We start from the raw sequence: 23,616 nt of genomic DNA on the forward strand, positions 1-23,616 counted from the left end.
ACATGTAACTGTCGAGTCTGTGTGTGGTTCTAAACATGTAACTGTCGTGACTGAGTCTGGGTCTAAACATGTAACTGTCGAGTCAGTTTATTGTTCTAAACATGTAACTGTTGGGTCTGTGCCTGGTTCTAAACTTGTAACTGACGGGGGTGTGTCTGTTTCTAAACATGTAACTGTTGGGTCAGTTTATTGTTCTAAACATGTAACTGTTGGGTCTGTACCTGGTTCTAAACATGTAACTGACTGGTCTGTATCTGGTTCTAAATAGGTAACTGACAGGTCTGCGTCTGGTTCTAAACATGTAACTGACAGGTCTATGTCTGGTTCTAAACATGTAATTGACTGGTCTGTGTCTGGTTCTAAGCTTGTAACTGACGGGTCTGTGTCTGTTTTCAAACATGTAACTGTCGAGTCTGTGGCTGGTTCTAAACATGTAACTGTTTGGTCTGTGTCTGGTTCTAAACATCGAACTGAGGGGCCTTTGACTGGTTCTAAACTTGTAACTGACGGGTCTGTTTCTGTTTCTAAAAATGTAACTGTCGAGTCTGTGTCTGGCTCTAAACATGTAACTGTCGAGTCTTGGTCTGGTTCTAAACATGTAACTGACAGGGCTGTGTTTTGTTCTAAACATGTAACTGACAGGTCTGTGTCTTGTTCTAAACATGTAACAGACAGGTCTGTGCCTGGTTCTAAACATGTAACTGTTGGGTCTGTGTCTGGTTCTAAACATGTAACAGACAGGTCTGTGCCTGGTTGTAAACATGCAAATGTCGGGTCTGTGTCTGGTTCTAAACATGTAACTGTTGGGTCAGTTTATTGTTCTAAACATGTAACAGACAGGTCTGTGCCTGGTTTTAAACATGCAAATGTCGGGTCTGTGTCTGGTTCTAAATATGTAATTGACAGGTCTGTGTCTGGTTATAAACATGTAACTGTCGAGTCAGTTTATTGTTCTAAACATGTAACTGTTGGGTCTGTGCCTGGTTCTAAACTTGTAACTGACAGGTCTGTGTCTGGTTCTAAACATGGAACTGACAGGTCTGTGTCTGGTTCTAAACATGGAACTGTCAGGCCAGTGCCTGGTTCTAAACACGTAACTGTCGAGTCAGTTTATTGTTCTAAACATGTAATGACGGGTCTGTGCCTGGTTCTAAACACATTACTGACAGGTCTATGTCTGGTTTTAAACATGTAACTGACAGGTCTGTGTCTGGTTCTAAATATGTAATTGACAGGTCTGTGTCTGGTTCTAAATATGTAATTGACAGGTCTGTGTCTGGTTCTAAATATGTAATTGACAGGTCTATGTCTGGTTTTAAACATGTAACTGACTGGTCTGTATCTGGTTCTAAATATGTAATTGACAGGTCTGTGTCTGGTTCTAAACATGTAACTGTCGAGTCAGTTTATTGTTCTAAATATGTAACTGACGGGTCTGTGTCTGGTTCTTAACATGGAACTGACAGGTCTGGGTCTGGTTCTAAACTTGTAACTGGCAGGTCTGTGTCTGGTTCTAAACATGGAACTGACGGGCCTGTGACTGGTTCTAAACTTGTAACTGACGGGCCTGTGTCTGGTTCTAACCTTGTAACTGACAGGTCTATGTCTGGTTCTAAACACGTAACTGACAGGTCTGTGTCTGGTTCTAAACATGTAACTGTTGGGTCTGTGTCTTGTTCTAAACATGGAACTGACGGGCCTGTGTCTGGGTCTAACCTTGTAACTGACAGGTTGTAATGACGGGTCTGCGTCTGGTTCTAAACATGGACCTGACGGGCCTGTGACTGGTTTTAAACTTGTAACTGACGGTCCTGTGTCTGTTTCTAACCTTGTAACTGACAGGTTGTAATGACGGGTCTGCGTCTGGTTCTAAACATGGACCTGACGGGCCTGTGACTGGTTCTAAACTTGTAACTGACAGGTCTATGTCTGGTTCTAAACATGTAACTGACAGGTCTGTGTCTGGTTCTAAATATGTAACTGACGGGTCTGTGTCTGGTTCTAAACATGTAACTGTCGGTCTGGGTCTGGTTCTAAACTTGTAACTGACGGGTCTGTGTCTGTTTCTAAACATGTAACTGTCGAGTCTGTGTCTGGTTCTAAACATGTTACTGACGGGCCTGTGACTGGTTCTAAACAAGAAATTGATGTATATGCCTCTTGTTCTAAACATGTGAAAGAGTGGCCAGAGTTTGGTTCCAAACATGTAACTGATTTATCTGGTTCTAAGTACGCAAGTAATTGATCTTTGTGATCTGTACCAACTGAAGCAGTACTTAAAACGTCCAAACATGCCTTTTCAAATAACCTTGCATGTTGTATTTGTGAAATATAATCTTCTTCATGATCAAATGTTTGTAAATGCCCATGGAGTAGATTGCGTTTCTCGTCATTAAAATCTTCTAAAATTGTTCCCTTTTCATGATTTTCCCCAATTGGTACTTCGTTGATATCGTCATAAGAGTTATTGCACTCGATACCTAAATCCAAATTATTTTCCGTCGGCATGCTGCTGTCATAGAAATCACAAGTGTCTGTTTCTGAAGTTGTTACACTTCTTATCATTGGACTGCCTATGTCACGTGGTCGCCTGTTTTTACCACAACGACGATTTGTCACTGCCCCGACGTTTGTATCGATGACACGTGTTGACTCTCCCATAGGTAGAAGTGGATTGTATTGTTCTGTAAAAGAATTATCAAACTGCTCATTTCTTATCACATAGGCTATTCTTGAACCTTCGGGCACTGCCTGGTCCTGAAAGCTTGTTGTTTGACCGGAACTTGCGTCGTTGTCTCTTACCGCATTGCTGTTAGAGCTACCTATTTGGCGATATTCTGTGATGTCTGAAACACCGCTATTTTCCGTAGCATCGTTATCAGTCACAGGACAATGCGAGGAAAGGCGGGAGTCGATAGTGCCGATGGCATCCCATTGACAATAAGACCCTTCTCCAATCGTAGTATTGTTTTGGGTGATTCCAGGCTGATAATCAGCTGCAGAGTCGCTTGTAGAAACACTGCTGTCAGTGTGTTTGACACGCCCATCATTGTTCCTGCTTCCATGTGATATGCACTTCTTGGGGATAGCGATCATGCTAAATTCACACTTGTTTGGGGCTGTTTCACCGCTTACTCCATTAGGTGTTGCCTGGAAGATGTTATCTCCTCTACCGTCTACTTGTTGACTTTCGAGGCTACTACGCACCACACCACTGTCTGAGCTATTTCTCTTAGAGGCTGCCAAAAGAGATGGCGCTGGTAGAGGTTTTCGTGGCTTTCCCAAACCTAGAATGTAAAAGGAGAATAACTTGATTACGTTCGTTAGGTAAGGGTTATACAATGCGTTCATAATAATCTTTTGTTTATTTTTTTATTTTGTTTTTATTTTTATTTATTTTACTGGTTTCGTCAATGAAGCAGAATACGCATACCCTTCTGGATCACCTGGTCGTATTGTTCTGGTATTTCTTCAAGGGTCATGATGTCAATATTTCCTTTGTTTATTTTTAACTCTAGCTTTGTCGAATTTTTAGTTTGCATTATGGCTTTGTTGACTTTCCGGTATTATAAGAGCCGGTGATGTCCTTGATTTAAAGTTCTTGAGGGTATATTCTATATATGTGGTGGCCAATGCATATCTTGTTATCAAAAGACTTAGGCGCGCGATCTTGATCAATATTTGGTATTTTTAGAATATGATTAAAATATTTGGTATTCTTACCCCCATTTGACAGTGCGGTATTCCCCTTTGAAGTTAATCTAATACCATCGTCCTTAACAGCATATCTGTCCTGCTGACGAAGAAAATCATTGTATTTGAATACTGTTTATGCTCGCATGTCTTAACAATGGCTTACAAATGTACCATTCATTATTCAAGTTTTTATGATGACCGTAAAATGTCACTATCAAAGTGCATCTAAAAACCTGTAATATATTATAATACGAGAATGTAAAAATAAATTTTGATAATACGTTTGAATGTAGCTCTTGCTCAAGCAATACGTTATGAAGATAAAAAGAGTACCATTTCTTGTCATTGGAAATTTCACAAAAGATCATTAAATCATTTTTGAATCAAAAATAACTATTTCACAATTCATCATTGTATATGCCCTGTGTCTCTTGGATAAATTATCATGTGTTTCCTTGAATTTTGTCTTCATCATTTTTTATATCAAACTACTGTATTATGAATGAAAAACAAATTCGCCATTTCCCTATCATGGCTGTTTGATATAGAACTATAAATGTATCGATTTTAGGGATATTAAACATATGTTTATGTCAAACACCTATCACCATATCTGTATATTATTTAACACCAATCATCATACCTGTGATAAAACACACACATTGCACATAGTATTACGTGTATGTCTTAAGGTTAGAATATTACCTGTGACTGTGCTTCCATGAGTCTTTGATCCTCATCGCTATAATTATCGATGACTGGAACTTGCACCTTTACATCCATGGACTTATACGTGTGGCATACACGCCTGAAATGTAGAAGTTAGAAACATATTGGAACAGGTGGTAGGAGAAACAGATGTGAGCATTCAGTTTCTTTTGTATTCATATTAGAATATCTTAACCAATCACATATTATTCTGTATGTTTTCAAGTTAGAGGCTGTAATGAATCGTATAATGTTTAATATGGTACATATTGTACATTCCATGTGTGATTGTGATTAGATTTATTATTTGACGCTCAAACATATAAGCCAAGTTTAAATGGACCTCAAATAATGGAGCGGATGCGATTTCAGTTTTTCCGTGGTACAACAAGTCTAAGATGAACTTCATCTCGATCCCGATTTACCGGTATGTTTAACTCATTCACCCCTGAAAACACATTTCAACTCTTCCAATTCAAAGGTTGGAATAGTTCATTATGGAACTTCAGGGGTGAATGACTTAAATGTGAGACAGTTCATTAAAATAGTCAGATGCTTTCAACTCACTCAGGATAATGGCACGCTGACATTCTTGATGCCGTGAAAACAGAACTCAACGAGGGGGATTCTGACGATATTGCCACACACTAGTTTGCTTTCGCCTTACTTAGGTTATTCGGAGTAACAGTCATTGATTCACACATGACTACAGAGAAAAGTTTTAATTTGCAGCAGATAAATAAAATATTATTAATTACGCCGCAAAGCAGACATTATTTGACGAATGATGATAAATCTGTAAACACGGGCACGTAATACTGACACTCTCGCCACGGGTCTCCTAAAGTGTAAATCACTCATGGGGTGTTCCCTGGGGGTCTTCCCCGAAAACCAACTCTGCTTAAAATCACATGTTTACATAGGTGGCCAGTTGTGATGATAGTGAGTTATAGTCTATTGCAGAAATGGTGTACAGGTAAATTGCACAGGTAAATCAACTTCTGGTAAGTAATCAGATAATCAATAACTGCTAATAATTGCAAAATAATAATTAATATTTAGAACAGTTTTCAGAATTATTCATATATTTATTATGATATATTAGTTAAACTTTTATTTTTAGATTTGTGTGAATGCTCTTATAATTATTGTCATATATTAGTTAAACTTGTACTTATTTTCACATTTCTATGAATTGTGTTTAACTTGTGTGACTTCAGTTTGATATTAGTATCTGTTATGTTTTAATGCAAATACTTCCTCGGCTATCATACAGAATGTTTTTTAACCCAACTCTGTAGACATAAAAAGGGTCTGTAGACAAGGGGATCCGGTATCATCTTACTTATTTCTTTTGGTAGATGAAATATTAGCTATCGTTGTAAAAAAACAATAAAAACTTTAGGGCATAAACACAAATAACAAAGAACACGGGCTCTCACAGTTCGCTGATGACACATCCGTTATTTTAAATGGCACAAAATCTGTATGTGATATAAATATGCTAAAATATCAGGGTTAAAAGTAAAAACTGAAAAAACTAAAATTTACCCTACTTGGGATTGATTTCTCTGTCAATTTAGAAAGTTACTGTAAATTTCAACAAAATTATTAGTATTATATATGGCAAGTTACATCAATGGTCAAGAAGAATTTTAACACCTATAAGGATAATCATAATCATTGTAAAAATGAATAACCTGTTTATATCTCTACCTACTCCAATTAAAGACATAATTCAATCATTGAACAAAACAAAAAATTATATTTTTGTCTGGCAATCACCAATTAATAGAATAAGAGGCCCATGGGCCTTAACGGTCACCTGATATATTTATACAGAGAGTTGATTTTGTTTTTAACATGAACAGAAATATTATTCAAAGTGACAAAAAACAATAAAACCACCTTACTCAATATCTAGCATACAGATTTCAGACTAAAAAGGATTTGAAACTAGCACCTCTGATTCTTAACAAGGAAAATGAAGAAATTTTAGCACACTGACTCCTTTGAGCCCCACCCTACAGCCCTTGGGGGTAGGGCTGGCTCAAAATTTTCAAAGTATCAAACTGTCAATTCAAGGTTATAATTCCAATCAAGTTATTAACATGTAATATTCAAAGTATCATTTGCCATTATAAACCATAATAAATTTTGCAAGAATTTTTCCACTTAATCATTATTTGAAAATAATTGGAATCAAACAATGTGATTTATTGATTTATGCCAAGAAAGCAAACAAACTATAGAACATCTTTTTTAACAGTGTTAAATAACAAATAACTTCTGGCAAGACATACGTAGATGGATATACTTAAAAACTGACCAAACATTCGAAATAAAGGAAGATATTATACTTTTTGGCAAAACTTCTGAATTCCAAATATCCATTCCAACTAAAATCATCATGATTTATGCAAAATTCTTCATCTACTTTAGCTCCAGAAAGGTTTACTGTTTATATTTATGTTTAATAATGGCTATCTTTTAGTGCTATATTAAATGTGTATTACTGTTATATGTAGGAATAGAAACTCTAGTTTATTGCTGACATTAGTATCAATGTGGCTTAAATTATGGAATTTTGTTTTTCCTATAATGTAATGTTATTCTTTATATATTGTAAAAATTAATATTTAATGATTATTTTCTATTACTTAGTTCTGTGTTAAATGTGTATTACAGTTATATGTAGGAAATAAAAACTTGTTATCAATTCTATTATTGACTTTAGTATCATATCTACAAAATGAGTTGACATTCTTTGTTGAAACAGGCTATAACTAAACTTCAAAGGATTTCCTATATAAACACCTTCCTTTCAATTCTCCAGAGTTGGTGTTCGGGGAATGAGCCGTTCCCTGATCGCATACATATTTAGGACAATCGGTAGAAATGTCATACAGATGGACTACCATGACTCGCTGATCGTAATACCAGATCTAATTCAATATGTTCGAATTGAGTACTCTTCTAAAACATATATATCCATGTATGTTTGAGTTTTCATTGCTAATTGTTGGATTTGATCCACCTGTAATTTAACAGGGGTATATCGGGGTTATACAGTATTTGTTATTTTTGTATGAGAGAAATTTAATCAAATATATATTAATTAATTTGTTTTCTGATGCAAGTGAATTAATAAAATTTATACTATTTGATGTGTTTTCCAATTAGTCACTAAATCAAATGAGAGTCACTGAATCAAATATATACTATTTATTGTGTGTAACCACAGGACACATATTCTAATGCCTAAAGTTTTCTTCAATTGTTCTGAATAAATACATAAAAAAACTCACCATATTATTACTGAAAGGACCACAAGAGTGATTACTATTGCAAGCGTTATGCTTATGATTAAAGCAGAATCCGACGTCCTCGCACCTGTGTAAACAGAAACAAAGTATGACCAATAATCAATTCGTACAAAATAAATAATAAAGTGATTCTGGCATGCCGTATAGATATCATTTTACAAGAGTGCAGGAAGTACCGATATCTTATTAGTGTACATATTTGGGTGGTGTACATTTGACAGAATGTTTATCATAGAGTTAAGATATTTGGTTGCTGTACATTTGACAGAATGTTTATCACAGAGAGTTAAGATATTTGTGCTGTACATTTGACAGAATAATTATCACAGAGTTAGGATATTTGTGCTGTACATTTGACAGAATGATTATCACAGAGTTAAGATATTTGGTTGGTGTACACTTGACAGAATGTCTATCACAGAGTTAAGATATTTGGTTGGTGTACACCTGACAGAATGTTTATCACAGAGTTAAGCTATTTGGTTGGTGTACACTTGACAGGATGTTTATCACAGAGTTAAGATATTTGGCTGGTGTACACTTGACAGAATGTTTAGCACAGTGTTAAGATATTTGGTTGGTGTACACCTGACAGAATGTTTATCACAGAGTTATGATATTTGGTTGGTGTACACTTGACAGAACGTTTATCACAGAGTTAAGATATTTGGTTTTTGTTCTCTTGACAGAATGTTTATCACAGAGTTCAGATATTTGGTTGGTGTACACTTGACGGAATGTTTATCACAGAGTTAAGATATTTGGTTGGGGTACATTTGACAGAATGTTTATCACAGAGTTATGATATTTGGTTGGTGTACACTTGACAGAACGTTTATCACAGAGTTAAGATATTTGGCTGGTGTACACTTGACAGAATGTTTACCACAGAGTTAAGATATTTGGTTGGTGGACACTTGACAGAATGTTTATCACAGACTTAAGATATTTGGGTGGTGTACACTTGACAGAATGTTTAGCACAGTGTTAAGATATTTGGTTGGTGTACACCTGACAGAATGTTTATCACAGAGTTATGATATTTGGTTGGTGTACACTTGACAGAATGTCTATCACAGAGTTAAGATATTTGGTTGGTGTTCACTTGACAGAATGTTTATCACAGACTTAAGATATTTGGTTGGTGTACACTTAACAGAATGTTTATCACAGAGTTAAGGTATTTGGTTGGTGTACACTTGACAGAATGATTATCACAGAGTTAAAATATTTGTGCTGTACATTTGACAGAATCATTATCACAGAGTTAAGATATTTGGTTTTTGTTCTCTTGACAGAATGTTTATCACAGAGTTAAGGTATTTGGTTGGTGTACACTTGACAGAACGTTTATCACAGAGTTAAGATATTTGGGTGGTGTACATTTGACAGAATGTTTACCACAGAGAGCTAAGATATTTGGTTGGTGTACACTTGACAGAATGTTTGCCACAAATGTTTGAGGTTTAGTTGGCGAACACTTGACAATGTTTACCAGGGGAAGTTTTGATGTTTGGTGGTGTACACTTGACAATGTTTACCAGGGGAAGTTTTGATGTTTGGTGGTGTACACTTGACAATGTTTACCAGGGGAAGTTTTGATGTTTTGGTTGTGTACACTTGACAATGTTGACCAGGGGAAGTTTTGATGTTTTGGTTGTGTACACTTGACATAATGTTTACCAGGGGAAGTTTTGATGTTTGGTGGTGTACACTTGACAATGTTTACCAGGGGAAGTTTTGATGTTTGGTGGTGTACACTTGACAGAATGTTAACCAGGGGAAGTTTTGATGTTTGATGGTGTACACTTGACAAAATGTTGACCAGGGTTGATTCTGATATGTTGGTGGTGTATACAGAATGTTTGACACAGAGTTAATTAAGATGCTTTATTTGTGTTCATTTGACAGAATGATTATCACAGAGTTAAGATATTTGGTTGGTGTACACTTGACAGAATGTTTATCACAGAGTTAAGATATTTGGAATGTTTATCACAGAGAGTTAAGATATTTGGTTGGTGTACATTTGACAGAATGTTTACCACAGAGTTAAGATATTTGGTTGGTGTACATTTGACAGAATGTTTACCACAGGGAGTTAAGATATTTGGTTGGTGTACATTTGACAGAATGTTTACCACAGAGAGTTAAGATATTTGGTTGGTGTACATTTGACAGAATGTTTACCACAGGGAGTTAAGATATTTGGTTGGTGTACATTTGACAGAATGTTTATCAGAGTTAAGATATTTGGTTTGTGTACACTTGACAGAATGTTTATCACAGAGTTTAGATATTTGGTTGGTGTACACTTGACAGAATGTTTATCACAGAGATGAGATATTTGGTTGGTGTACACTTGACAGAATGTTTATCACAGAGTTTAGATATTTGGTTGGTGTACACTTGACAGAATGTTTATCACAGAGTTAAGATATTTGGTTGGTGTACATTTGACAGAATGTTTACCACAGGGAGTTAAGATATTTGGTTGGTGTACACTTGACAGAATGATTATCACAGAGTTAAGATATTTGGTTGGTGTACACTTTACAGAATGTTTATCACAGAGATAAGATATTTGGTTGGTGTACACTTGACAGAATGTTTACCACAGAGAGTTAAGATATTTGGTTGGTGTACATTTGACAGAATGTTTACCACAGGGAGTTAAGATATTTGGTTGGTGTACATTTGACAGAATGTTTACCACAGGGAGTTAAGATATTTGGTTGGTGTACATTTGACAGAATGTTTATCAGAGTTAAGATATTTGGTTTGTGTACACTTGACAGAATGTTTATCACAGAGTTAAGATATTTGGGTGGTGTACATTTGACAGAATGTTTACCACAGAGAGCTAAGATATTTGGTTGGAGTACACTTGACAGAATGTTTATCACAGAGTTAAGATATTTGGAATGTTTATCACAGAGAGTTAAGATATTTGGTTGGTGTACAGTTGACAGAATGTTTATCACAGAGTTAAGATATTTGGAATGTTTATCACAGAGAGTTAAGATATTTGGTTTCTGTACATTTGACAGAATGTTTATCACAGAGTTAAGATATTTGGGTGGTGTACATTTGACAGAATGTTTACCACAGAGAGCTAAGATATTTGGTTGGTGTACACTTGACAGAATGTTTATCACAGAGTTAAGATATTTGGTTGGTGTACACTTGACAGAATGTTTGCCACAAATGTTATGAGGTTTAGTTGGCGAACACTTGACAGAATGTTTATCAGAGGAAGTTTTGATGTTTAGTGGTGTACACTTACCAGAATGTTAACCAGGGGAAGTTTTGATGTTTGGTGGTGTACACTTGACAGATATTAACCAGGGGAAGTTTTGATGTTTTGATGGTGTACACTTGACAAAATGTTGACCAGGGGTGATTCTGATATGTTGGTGGTGTACACAGAATGGTTGCTACATTGATGACATAAACAGTTACGTTGTAAGACAAATTATGTACAGACATGATTTTCTCATCAAACGTAAACTAACCAGGTAATTTGAGTGGTTTCCTCCATTTGACATCACTTAATTCGCTGGCCCCGACACTCGTCCAGATCCTCATACACACCGAATACTGAGCCATGGGGTCAAGGTCAGGCAAAACAATTTCCTGGACACGTAAGGTCGCCGTCACGTTAAGTGAATGTGCCCCTGTAGATAATAGTAAATCATATCATTCCCACAATAAGTTCTTAAATATTTCTTTTTGTCTTTTTACTTTATAATTATTAAGATAACAGGATAAATTGTCAGGATAACTTGTAGTTCGTATCAGAAAACTACGTTAGAACAGATATAACCTGTAGTTGGTATCAGAAAACGACGTTAGAACCTATATAACCTGTTGTGCAATCTCCCTCTGTCTCCTCTGTTGTTACTCTGTAAAACACTTCATATTGGTCCGGTTTTCTTAACAGGAACTGCGCGTCACAGTATCTGAAGGTGAAGGACACGACGTCTATCGATTTGACGTCACCATCTCGGGCCAAAAGGTTGAATGACGGCTTCACTGATCCTATGAAATTTAAAAGCAGTTATCAGAATATGTTAAAAGGAGAGTGGAATTCTTATGTTTAAATTTGATCATGGGATATTATTTAAAAAGTACATGGATACATATCAAATATTTGTTTCGATCCAGGATTCAGAGTATTGTATCATGTGATATTCGCATTAAAAAGACACTAAGAATATCTGTTTATTGTATGTTTTATTCATAAACACTATGGAATGAATTAAAGGTAATATCGGGCAAGAAACCAACAAAAAACCTTATCTTGACAGTCTGTCTAAAATCCAATTTTAAAAAACAATCTAAGAATGCCTAAAAAAATATTTTTTTAAATGATTTGATATCTAATTATCTTTCAATGACCTTTGTAACTATTTATTATGTTAATGACAATAAGTATTACCGAATGATGAATCTGGGTTTCTTTTCCCTCCCGCTGTGTGTTCCTCTTCAGTGCTGTCGTAAAGGAACTGACAATCATCGAACACCATGCCACCGCTCACCCCCTCGTCTGTTGTAGACGACACCGCAAACATCCAGTCCCGGTAATACGAATGGGTCAGGTTTAACATTGTTTCGGTCGCATCTCCAGGTAATATCGTCCATGACAAATTACTCTGCAGAAAACATATTTCTAAATTGGTGATACATTTTCAACACGTAAAAACAAAAGAAATCTCGTTTTCTTCTTATAAGATATGTCTATAAATCACATTGGGTTTTTTCCTGACAGTATATACAATGTAGTACTGTGTCTCACTGTAAAGTCATGTGTCTTGTCCTGTCTCAATTTAGTAACACGTGTCTTGTCATATCTCACCGTAGTATCGTGAGTCTCGTGTCTAACTGTAGTGACAAGTGTCCTGTCGTGTGTCATTTTAGTAACTTGTGTCTTGTCGTGTCTCAATGTAGTTCCATGTGTCTTGTTTTGTCTCACTGTAGTACATAATGTCTTGTTTTGTTTCACTGTAGGTTGCAGTATACAGTAGAAATGGCCCGACTCTGATAAACAAGGCACATGTCGAGGAAATGTAAACACAGCGGATTTACCCTACACAACACATGTATACATGTATATATATTTGTAAACTGCATTACATTTACAATACATATAAAGTAATGAGAAGTGTATAAACCCCTTTTTTCTATGTATGTCACTTGTGTGAAAACCACGGTTACCACATAAAAAAATACCAAAAAATGCCAAAAATTGCTATTTTTGACCCAAAAATTGACCCCCGCAACTAGTAAATTTTTTCCTAAGTTCTGTCTGAAATTAAAGATTACCTACTTGGTTGCAGAATTATCATGGTCCCAGTAAAGTTGTCAAACTTGATTTTTTGCACTTTTGTTTCGTGTGCTGTTATCAAAATTTTACCTCCTGTAAAGCTAGCTTTTCATGTCTCGAACCAAAAACCTTTTTTTCTTTTTTTTTTTTTTTAAACAAATGTGAAGCTTACATAGCCCACTTCATCATGCTTATACCAATTTTAGTACATTTTTTTTTTTTTTTTTACATATCATTATACAGGGGCTAGCCATTTAACAAAAATATCACCCATGGCCACAACCCTCTACTGTAGACTGCTACCGTAGTACATAATGTCTTGTCGTGTCTCACTGTAGTACATTGTGTCTTGTCGTGTCTCACTGTAGTACACTGTGTCTTATGTCTCACTGTATTACACTGTGTCTTGTCCTTTCTCAAAGTGGCGCCTTGCGTCATGTCATGTTTTTCTGTTGCAGCATTTTCTGTCCTGTCTCACTTAACTATCCCTGTACCAGTGCCAAATACTGTAACTATATTCAGGAAACAGTTTTTCGAGTACAACTATGTCTTCGATTATTAATTTCTGAAAGAAAACCATAACTTGCGGGAATTTTACGAAAAATAATAAAGATGAAATAAATAAAATATAATCAAAAATAGTTTTCTTAGTGTAAAAAGGATAGTGGGTCTTGACCGGGAGTCGAACCATTAATTGTAGCTATACTATCGCTCTAACCGAATAAGCTGCCCGGTCGACGTAAATGTGCTGGCCCAACTGAGCTACATGCATATTTAAAACTAAAGTAAGGGGAGGTTACTAAAGCAAAAACACAGTACTTCGGGAAAGGGATGTGTCATGTGGGGTCCCCCTAACTGTCATGTATCGTTGTGTCTCACTGTTTCATCATGCACCCTGTCGTGTCTCAGAGAGGTATAGTGAGTCATACTGCGTCTCAGTGTATGTCTCACCGTGGTACCTTACGTCATGGCGTTTCTCCTTGCGCCCAATTATCCTACTTTGCTCCTATTCACTTACCTTACAAACAGTTAATTCCCTGTTTCCTCTGCACCAAAATACGGTGACGTTCTTTACAATTGTCTGAAACTGTGCATCACTCAACCAGGATACTTTGACAGCGGTATCACCATATCCTTCCGCAATGACTTCCGTGGCATGAGGAAAGCCTAGCGCAAACAATTTATCAAACAATACAAATAATACTCCACACAAGCAATTGATTTTGAATACTTAATAGATGTATATTTATGTCTTGTATCTTCTACTGATAAGGTAGATATGCCCATTAATTGACAGTATTGGCTTACCAGTGTCGATATCCTGAGCAAACGAAGGAATATGGATTACTGTACGATTGTTTGAACACAAATCGTCTTCGATACACGCCTGGACGGCTATATTGTAGGGTCTGTCGTTCCAGCAGGATATGTCGCGGATGGTGAGCGTCGTGAGAGGGCGCGTGATAAGCTGATTATGCGTGTCTCCCTGGATAGACACGGAGTAATACATCCCAGCTAGCTTTCCGTTCCGCTTCCTTTGTGGGAGTGGCTACTCCAGCGCGACATAAAAAAAGAATATGTTGCGTTTTTAATTCTCCCTTTCACCTGTTGTATTCATGGATCATTTATATTTGTTTATATCATAAGATAACAATAACACTTTTTTATTTCTAACAATGAAATACAAAAATTGTTAGGGAGCTCCCTACACTAGTTGTCCGTTCCTAAAGTAAGGTATAATAAGTTTTTCGTTCACACTTTTTCTTTTTTGCAATAAATGTGACTATTATTATATATATGTAATATAAAAAGTTTATAATCTCTTTACATGTATATTGGTAATGCATTAATAAGCGTTTAAAAATATCAACCGTCTAATCATTTAAAATAAAAACTTCTCAACAACACGTCTTTAGCATTTTCATATCTTCAAGGAGATTCTTCAGATTAAACATAAAAATGACATATAAACACACGTGACGTACGAAGACAATTTTATGACTCGTGCCCTGTCCGGGCCTCGAACTCACGACCCCTGGCATCTAATCGCCAAGTCAAGAAATATCTACAGTTCGTTTTTTCTACAAAATATTTTTTATTATCCCATACATTAGGCCTCGGGGGTTGGGACCCCTGAGGTTCCGCACAGTACAACAACTACACATACAATACCTACAGCTCATATCACTACACTACCGTTTGATTTGGTTTGTTTGAGTTTTTAAGGACGTGCCAGGTTTTGGTGGTGGAGGAAAGCCGGAGTTCCCGGAGAAAATCACCGAACTACGGTCAGTACCTGGCGACTGCCCCACGTAAGCCTCGAACCCACGACCCAGTGTTGGAGGGCTAGTGGTACCTGAATGACAGACGCCTTAACCATCTGGCCACCTCGGCCCCCTCTACACCACCGCACCTCCTTAATAATAATAAAAAAGTTTCGATGTTGCAGTGGTCAATGGCCAGATACTCTCGGCTCTCGACATGGTCAAAGTGACAAATCGTCTATGATAATATGATTACCTTGATCGCAATGTCATCAATAGACAACTTGGGTGATAAAACGCAACATTGTTCTCGTATCTTATCTTTGGTTTTTGACATAATTTTTCGGCAGGTGTGCTTTATCTATCTTTTCGGAATATTTGGAAATAATCAACGATTATTATTCTTGAAGTGAAAACATCATAGTCTTTATTAATATTTCAAAACCAGAAAGAAAAGTTTTGGAGTACTTTTGTAAATTACAACGCAAAATAAGCTAAAAATATGTGAACAAGTTCTCGATCTCAAAAATATGTTTTCAAGGTCACACCGAGCTTTTAAAAACCAAACTAAAAAGGAAACACCGTGCAAGGCCAATAGCATGACGTTTGACTTGAAGGATCAGTTAGAAGAAAGCGATTTACGTTTTATGACCTTTAACCCTGTGACCTTGAGGGTGGTTAAGGATGAGCTGCATCTGACAGGAGTTATTATAATTATTATCGCTTTTTATTAATACATGTATATGCTACTTTATATGCTACTTTAAATAGCTGATTTGTGCTACTTTCGCTCCAAAAGGAAGAAATTTAATACTTATTATTTATCTTCCGTTTTGGGCAGAATGAGGTAAGAACGTAAACTACGAAATGCTTAATCTCCTCTTTGTCAAATCATAATTCCTAAATGACTAAAGCTCGAAATGACAGGGATCAGTCACCGTATCTAAGACCCTTATACAATAAACTACGTGAACACTACCTAAAATCTACATCTTTGCCTCTGAAGTTGATGGGTGACCGGCGCCGTGAAGTCGCATAAGCTCACTCTCAACTAAAGAATCATGAAAAACAATATGAAATATACCTTGAGGTAGATTTGTAAAGCACAGTTATCGCCCGTGTTGTTGATGCCAGGTCTGGACAGGAAGTACCCTCCTACCGTATACTTCGGGGCCGCACTCGGGGCTGTGGAGGCAAATAAAAATAGGCACGGTATGTAATACATTGAAGACACCCAAATGTCTCCGTTGGTGAAAACGGTAGTCAAAACACATTCAACTAGTACAAGGGTGGCCGGGTGGTGCATCGTGAAAAGGTATGGGGTCACCTGCCCGACCACGTGGGTTTTCTCCGAGTTCTCCGGTTTCCTCCCACATTTAGACCCTCCGCGCGCTAACATCCGGGCTAACAAGAGAGATTAATATAAGTTGAAATAACTTGTTTCATATCTGTTGTAAAATAAATAAATTTTACATAAAAAAAACCCACTAGAACAAGGTCTGAACGTCAATCTGTATAAAATACAACAAAAATGTCCAGACTGGAATATGTAATGTCTCTCATAGTCTTTTAGTCAAACAGTATATGAAATTTCTTAATATCGAGTTTCATTTCCGTTATTATTATTATTTAAGCGTTTCTAATGTTAGATACAAATCAACATGAAAGTCATTTGTGTTATTGCTGCGAAAGATTTAAATCAGATTTTTTTTGTTACATTGAACCCCAAGAAAATCTTTGGCTTAGTGAAGCAAATAACATTCAAAACTAGATACACAATTTCGTTTTGCCAAGGTTTCACTTTTTTTTCCATTATCTGTAAAACCAACCGTCTTTATCTGTGTGAAACGAAAGTCTCTCCACTGGAGTCCAGCTTCTGTCATCTGTGACCAATCGACCTCTTGCACGAATAGACACGTAGTATTTGGTATATGGAACAAGTCCCACCAATTCCGTTCTCATCCTTTCCTTGGTACTGTACAACAGCTGAAACAAAATTCTATTTTAACATCGGAACAACTTTTCACGTGTAAAGATTATCCGATTTAAGATATAATGAAGGATCTAAAGAAAAAATATATAAAAGTTGTTGATTCGAAAGAAACATATCAGAACGCTCAACATCCTCTCTTCATATATATATATATCAGAAAAATATGTGTGAAAATATAAGCTGTATTGGTAACATGCAAAAACATAGCGGCTTAAAAGAACCTTACGCGCATCTCTTGCGTGGTCACTATTTTGCAGTCACACACACTGTCACCCGTTGCTAGGGCGTTGGGAAGCAACCTTTCATTGACTCAATGTTAAAACGAATGTGATAGTGTGAAATGAACAATTTGTCTCGACCAATCAGATTACAGGATTTTCACAAGAGGTATTAGATGCTTACCATGCTTATTCTCAAGTGGCCATTGTTTTTTCGTACAATTGTTAACTAACGATAGAATGGTATATTTGCTTATATAAAGCAGAAAAATCTGTCCATGTGATCATTTTAGTGGCACGTTTTGTCCCGTCGGTAGTCAGCTCATGAAACAAGCGAGAGGAGGGGCTGCTTAAAAACCCATGCCTGGTCACTTTGGACAATTTTTTATCAGCATGTATAACAAAAGGCACAGAAAATCAAGTTTCTTTTAAAATAAATGAAGGATATTTTAGTAAAATAGGTATAAGGTTAAGGCCGTCTAAAGCATTTTTTTCGAAAACAATATACACGATATTAAATGGAAGCCATTGTTTGAAATATTCCGAAACATGTGTAGAAATAACGCAACTGATAATTTATTCTTAAACCAGTATGTTATCAGTATGTTATCGGTCTGTTATCAGTATATTATCAATATGTTATCAGTATATTATCAACAAGTGATCGGTATGTAATCAGTATATTATCAGTATGTTATCAGAATATTATCAGTATGTGATCGGTATGTTATCAGTATATTATCAGTATGTTATCAGTATGTTATCAACATGTGATCAGTATGTAATCAGTATAGTATCAGTATGGTATCGGTATATTATCAGTATGTTATCAGTATGGTATCGGTATGTTATCAGTATGTCATCAGTATGTCATCAGTATGTTATCAGTATATCATCTGTATGTTATCGGTATGGTATCAGTATATTATCAGTATTTGTTATGTAAGTCGTGTCGGAAAGAATGCAGCCACAACGTTACGCCATACTTTACTTTACCTGTCTTGGATGTCGGTCCCACCTCGATGTGTAGTTGATGGCAAAGTCAATCGTGAATATCCCCGGGAGAACGTATTCCGGTAACTCCCAAGTCAGGGACGCCGTTCTACTAGTGATACTGGTCACACTTAAATGGTACAGCTTCGATATAGTAACTGTGTGGAAGAATAAGCGCGTGTTTTTGTTTTTGTTTTTTGGGCATAAAACAATAAAAAAAATGTTTACAGCAGACATATAGTAATATACGTATTCAATAAATTTTCAATTAAAAAAACCCACTATGTTCTCAAAATATAATAACAACTTACCAATCGTGGAACTATCGTTAATGATCTTTATTGCCTGGCTGCTCCCAAGTATGTTTCGCACCCTGGCCCTGACGATATACCGCTCCAGTAGGCTGAAATCGTTGAGAAAATCTATCCCAGAGCTATCCGTTTCGGCGGGAGACCTCCAGTAGCAGGAATAAGTCTGAGCGTCGTAGTGGAGACATTTAAGCCATTCTGTAGATCTGGAACAGGAAAACATAACCGGGATTTGCCATGCCTGACGTTGAAAATTATTTTTCTAAGTCTATGATTTTCAAGTTACTCTTATAATGAATTTTTTTTTAAATAAACAATTAAATATCTATATTTAATTGCATTTATGATGTGTGCTTGTGGTTTTAATTTTGATTTAATGAAGTGTTTTTTACATGTGCTTTATTTCAAGCGTGTGGCTTGGCTACACACGCTTGGATATGCAAATTAGTCACGCGACAACATGATGACGCCTGGCGGAAGTTTCGGCATATAGGTCACGTGACTCCAACACAAAGACTGAGAAGAAAGAGCAAAGGCTAAAGGTAAAAAGCCATTTTTATTTGCATACCCACCACCTCCGCTGTCTCCACTAGGGTGAGATTATGTGGTATTCTATGTAATTAATTTTAACATTGCCAGGATATTTTTTCTCATCAGCATTTTGTTATCAATTTGCATTTTAAGTCATGTTCATTATATTACCTCTCTCTGTTATGAAGGTTTAATCATTATGTAACAGTGTCTATGTAAGGCCAGATATACCCTCACCTACACTAGTCTAACTTGATTTTACATTACTTTGGCTAATACGTAATGTTACGTACTGTTATATGTACTGTTTTTACGTAACGTCATATGAAGTTATGTAATGTCGTTATAATAAACGGCCATTACAATCACAATTGTTGTTGAGTGTTTTGTTGTCTAGCGTACAAGCTTGCAGTCTTGACGTCATACCATGTGAACAAGCAGCATGGCATAAAAAGTTGTATGCATGTTTCCTTGTGAATTCACCGTGCTGTGATATCGGCCAAGCGGAATAAATTAACTCTTCTATTATTTGTTAAATGTATTTACCAAACGATATTGTATACGAAATCAGAATCACAAAGCGCGCTGTTTACCTGTCCGACTGAAAGTCGATGGTGACATTGTGACCGAGCTCGGACCTGGCATCTCTGTCTGCTAACGTCACGGTGCAGTTCATGTCGAGGTGGTCCTTTGAGAAACAGTATATATCCTTCGGAGGTGATGGCCGGTCTATAAAACAACATACACATTACTACAGTCAAACCTGTATTGAAACACCGTCCGCGGAAAGTCTAAAGGAAAACCACTTCACTAAGATGGTCTCTTAATAAGGGTTCAGCTCTCAATGAAATAACTACAATGGGAACTACAAAGGTCTTAGCGGTAACCTAAGTCAATTATTAAGCAGAAGAAGAATTTTGAAATGTGTGCCAAGTTGGAATCATTTCCACACGAAAATACATGAAATATATGCTATTTCCCTATAAAAACTATAGTAAACTTAACCCCTCCCCAGTGTAGAATGAATGACCCAGGGATATCTAAATTTACAATTTTAATAGAGCACTTTAATACATATCCATACATCTAGAGAATTTGATTCTAGGACTTCTGGGTCTAAAGAAGATTTTTTAAACTTTTACCACAGTTCCCCATTTTGAGCCTGTCCCTCCGTCCCATGGAGGGTTTAGGGTTTAAATTTTAATATAATCAAACTGCCATCCACTGATGAGTATTCCAACCAAGTAACAATCAATTCCGCACGATAATATACAAACTATACTCAAAAGTGTTATTTCCTAATATATACTATAGTAAATAATTCCCCCTCCCAACGGGGAAATGAATGACTCAGGGGTCATGAATTTATAATTTTGATAAAGCACCTTGAGACATTTCCATCAATGAAGTATTTGATTCTAGGACTAAGATTTGTTCTCATATTAAGCAAATGCACCTTCTTAGCCCCGCCCAAGCCCTCTATGGTGAAGAAGAAGAAAAATCATTTTTACAATTTGATATCCTCTACTACCAAGAATTCCCCCTACCAAGTTTGGTTGAAAACCATTAATTGGTTCTTGAGAAGAAGCCAAATATGTAAAAAGTTTACGCACGACGACGGACAGAAAACGATCAGAATAGGTCACTTGAGCAAAGCCTCAGGTGACCTAAAAACAAGCCAGAGGGCTATAAGTATAACTACTGTGTATCTATTTACCTAGATGAAATATAAAAGTATGTAAGATATTAACAGTCCTTGAGAAATTGATCGTTTACTTTTTTATATTCAATGGCAGAGATCCTTGATGGATGAGACAAACCGCATTATTTCGATTAACATCGAAAATTAAACAAAAAAAGAACCCAATGTAAATTTATGTTATTTCTCACTCACAGCCTACGCGGAGGAACAGGATTGACATGGAATCAGGATCGGGCGGGAAATTACACGTGTAGGTCCCCGTATCCTCTAAGTGGAGACTTTGAATAGTTGTTCGGATGGTTGTAAGGTTGACAGCTTCTGACGACAAGAGGAAACACTTCCTGTGCCTACAGCGCTCTATAGACAGGCTATCGGATGAGTTGTTCGAAGTAACACCCTTATAGGAACAGATTAACTCCAGGCTCTCTCCAACAGTCTTGTACAGGCTACCAGACGGCTCCAGATCTGTTTGTTATATATAAGAAAATTAACACAACTTATCAAACCTAATATGTATGAGTATTAAGAAATTTGACGAACATAGGACTAGAAGTTTCGTAGAAAATCCGTGCACAAGTCCATAGCAGAAGAGTAAAATTACCAGAAAAGCGAAAGTGCAGTAGTACAGCATCAACACACAGGGATAAGATATATAACACGGTCAACTCACAAAGCCAAATTCAACGTAGCGTCAGCATACGAGGAAAGAATATACCGATAAGTTCAAATCACAACAGCAAACTACGAGATATCGTCAACAGACAATGAAATGATTAACGTTAACGCCAAAAACTTAACCGGAGGGCTACCAAAACAAAAGGGAATTCAAGTATTGTCTGATGTTAATTGTAGGCAATAACTTGTACATAATTATTGTTGATAAATACTGAGCGGCGTCACATTGGCATTTTTAGGCTAAATAAATCCCCAATGGAAAAATGGCAACACTAACTTTAGCGCATTTGAATGCTTACTGGAAGAACGTCGGTACTTTTACATGCGTTTATAGTAATTATCAGAATTCAGCAAAGTTAAAATAAGTGTTTGCATCGTGTATGATTTTTACTGACTATAACAACCGTTTTCCAGTGAAAGGTAGTGGTAAACAACGGTACAATTAGCACGTGCCGATGTCAAGCATTTCTGTCATCAATATTGCAGGGAGTCCGCTAGAGCTTCATGTTTAGTGTAGATGAAATCGATCTTATGTTTATAATTGATATGTACACGTGTATTCCCTCACAATCAGCAGTCATAAAATTGCCTAACGTCATCCATTGATAATAACCTAGGTCTGACATAGTCTTGGTAACACCATATCTAGATTTGATCAAAACCCGCTTTCTTATTTCTGGCAGCAAACATTTACTGTTGTTGTTGGGAACGATTTGGCATTCTGGTTCAAGTGTGAAGGGTATGAAGGGTATGCCTACCGAATGAGGCTAGTTTGGAGCGGTCCCACGTAGTAACAAGGAAATTGTTGCCGAATGAGGCTTGTTTGGAGCAGTCCTACGTAGTAACAAGGAAATTGTTGCCGAATGAGGCTTGTTTGGAGCAGTCCTACGTAGTAAAAATTGTTGATGAACCCTAACGGTGCTATCACAGTAAGAACTTAACAGCCTCGGTAACATGAGTACTACATCTGATATAACGGTGTCAACTCTCTACTGCTCTGTTCCACACGATTACCTCCTTTCCGTGTATAGTCTAATTAAATACAGCATAGCAGATGCACTGCATGTGATATTAAATACGAAAGTTGGCTCCCGTGTGTCATATTGGCTGTTTATGCGTGGTGTTGTGATCTGTTAGAGTGCGCTGTATGGTCCAACACCGCCGTCCTCAGCACTATGGCTCCCGTGTGAGAGCTGCTTGCAGCATGCTACCCTGGATACCCTGTACTCACCTGTGGTAATGCCTTCATAAGATGATCGTACAGGTGTGAACATGGTGATGAGAAGAAGTACAACAGTTACATGTAGGATCACCATCATGGGTAAACGTTTGGACTATGCTCGGGGAAAGGTATATCCAACAGCATTTAACAACTACGTCCACCTGCTAATTTACGTCCAGGTAGCATTCATTTTACCACTAGTATATGCATCAACGAACATCCACCAGCATGCCTGCTGTACCCGTCACATCAGTCCCACGGCATCGACCCGTCTAACGTATTTTCATGCTGCAATTAGAATACCTCTGATCAAAACAAGCCAGAAAAAAGCATCGATTCCAATATGTTGCGTAGAAAACGGTTAAATATACAGTTACAATGACGCCATAGGTTTTGGTATTTGATTAATAAGTCATTATTATGTCCCGGTTATAGTTGGTTTGTATCCACACTTTGTTCTAAGTATGGGTCCTGTGAATTCAACCATAGACGTTAATGTTCGTATTCCATATTAAATTGAAAACAAACTCATCCAAAAGGTTTTGTACTTTTATACTCGTTTTATTAATCTCATATCAAATGGAAACTCAATTTAGATCCATTATACATAATATATGATGCGTGAATTGATTTCAAAAATATACATGAATTGAG

The 23,616-nt window shown here is 36.8% G+C and overlaps 1 protein-coding gene across 1 annotated transcript; it reads right to left on the minus strand.

Moving 5' to 3' along the window:
* Positions 1-1,896: 1,896 nt before the first annotated feature.
* Positions 1,897-23,215, minus strand: LOC110461763. The gene is made up of 16 exons (XM_021515399.1): positions 22,972-23,215; positions 21,258-21,530; positions 19,957-20,092; positions 18,836-19,038; positions 18,528-18,682; positions 17,150-17,306; positions 16,405-16,505; positions 14,365-14,605; positions 14,075-14,223; positions 12,172-12,385; positions 11,598-11,771; positions 11,246-11,407; positions 7,713-7,797; positions 4,402-4,504; positions 3,724-3,796; positions 1,897-3,287 (listed from the first exon to the last, which is right to left on the minus strand). Exons 1-16 carry the CDS (start codon positions 23,057-23,059, stop codon positions 2,002-2,004), a joined length of 3,600 nt encoding a protein of 1,199 aa, XP_021371074.1. The 5' UTR covers positions 23,060-23,215; the 3' UTR covers positions 1,897-2,001.
* Between the last annotated feature and the right edge of the window lie 401 nt (positions 23,216-23,616).

Source organism: Mizuhopecten yessoensis, unplaced genomic scaffold (assembly GCF_002113885.1).
Source record: "Mizuhopecten yessoensis strain PY_sf001 unplaced genomic scaffold, ASM211388v2 scaffold10657, whole genome shotgun sequence".
NCBI classification, from domain to species: Eukaryota; Metazoa; Mollusca; class Bivalvia; order Pectinida; family Pectinidae; genus Mizuhopecten; species Mizuhopecten yessoensis.

Coding starts and splice junctions, on each gene's coding strand:
- LOC110461763 (XM_021515399.1), bottom strand. CDS start 23,059: ATGATGGTGATCCTACATGTAACTGTTGTACTTCTTCTCATCACCATG. Junction 20,093..21,257: donor CCTGTTCCTCCGCGTAGGCT/GTGAGTGAGAAA, acceptor GTTGTTTTATAG/ACCGGCCATCACCTCCGAAG. Junction 3,288..3,723: donor TACCGCACTGTCAAATGGGG/GTAAGAATACCA, acceptor TTTACATTCTAG/GTTTGGGAAAGCCACGAAAA.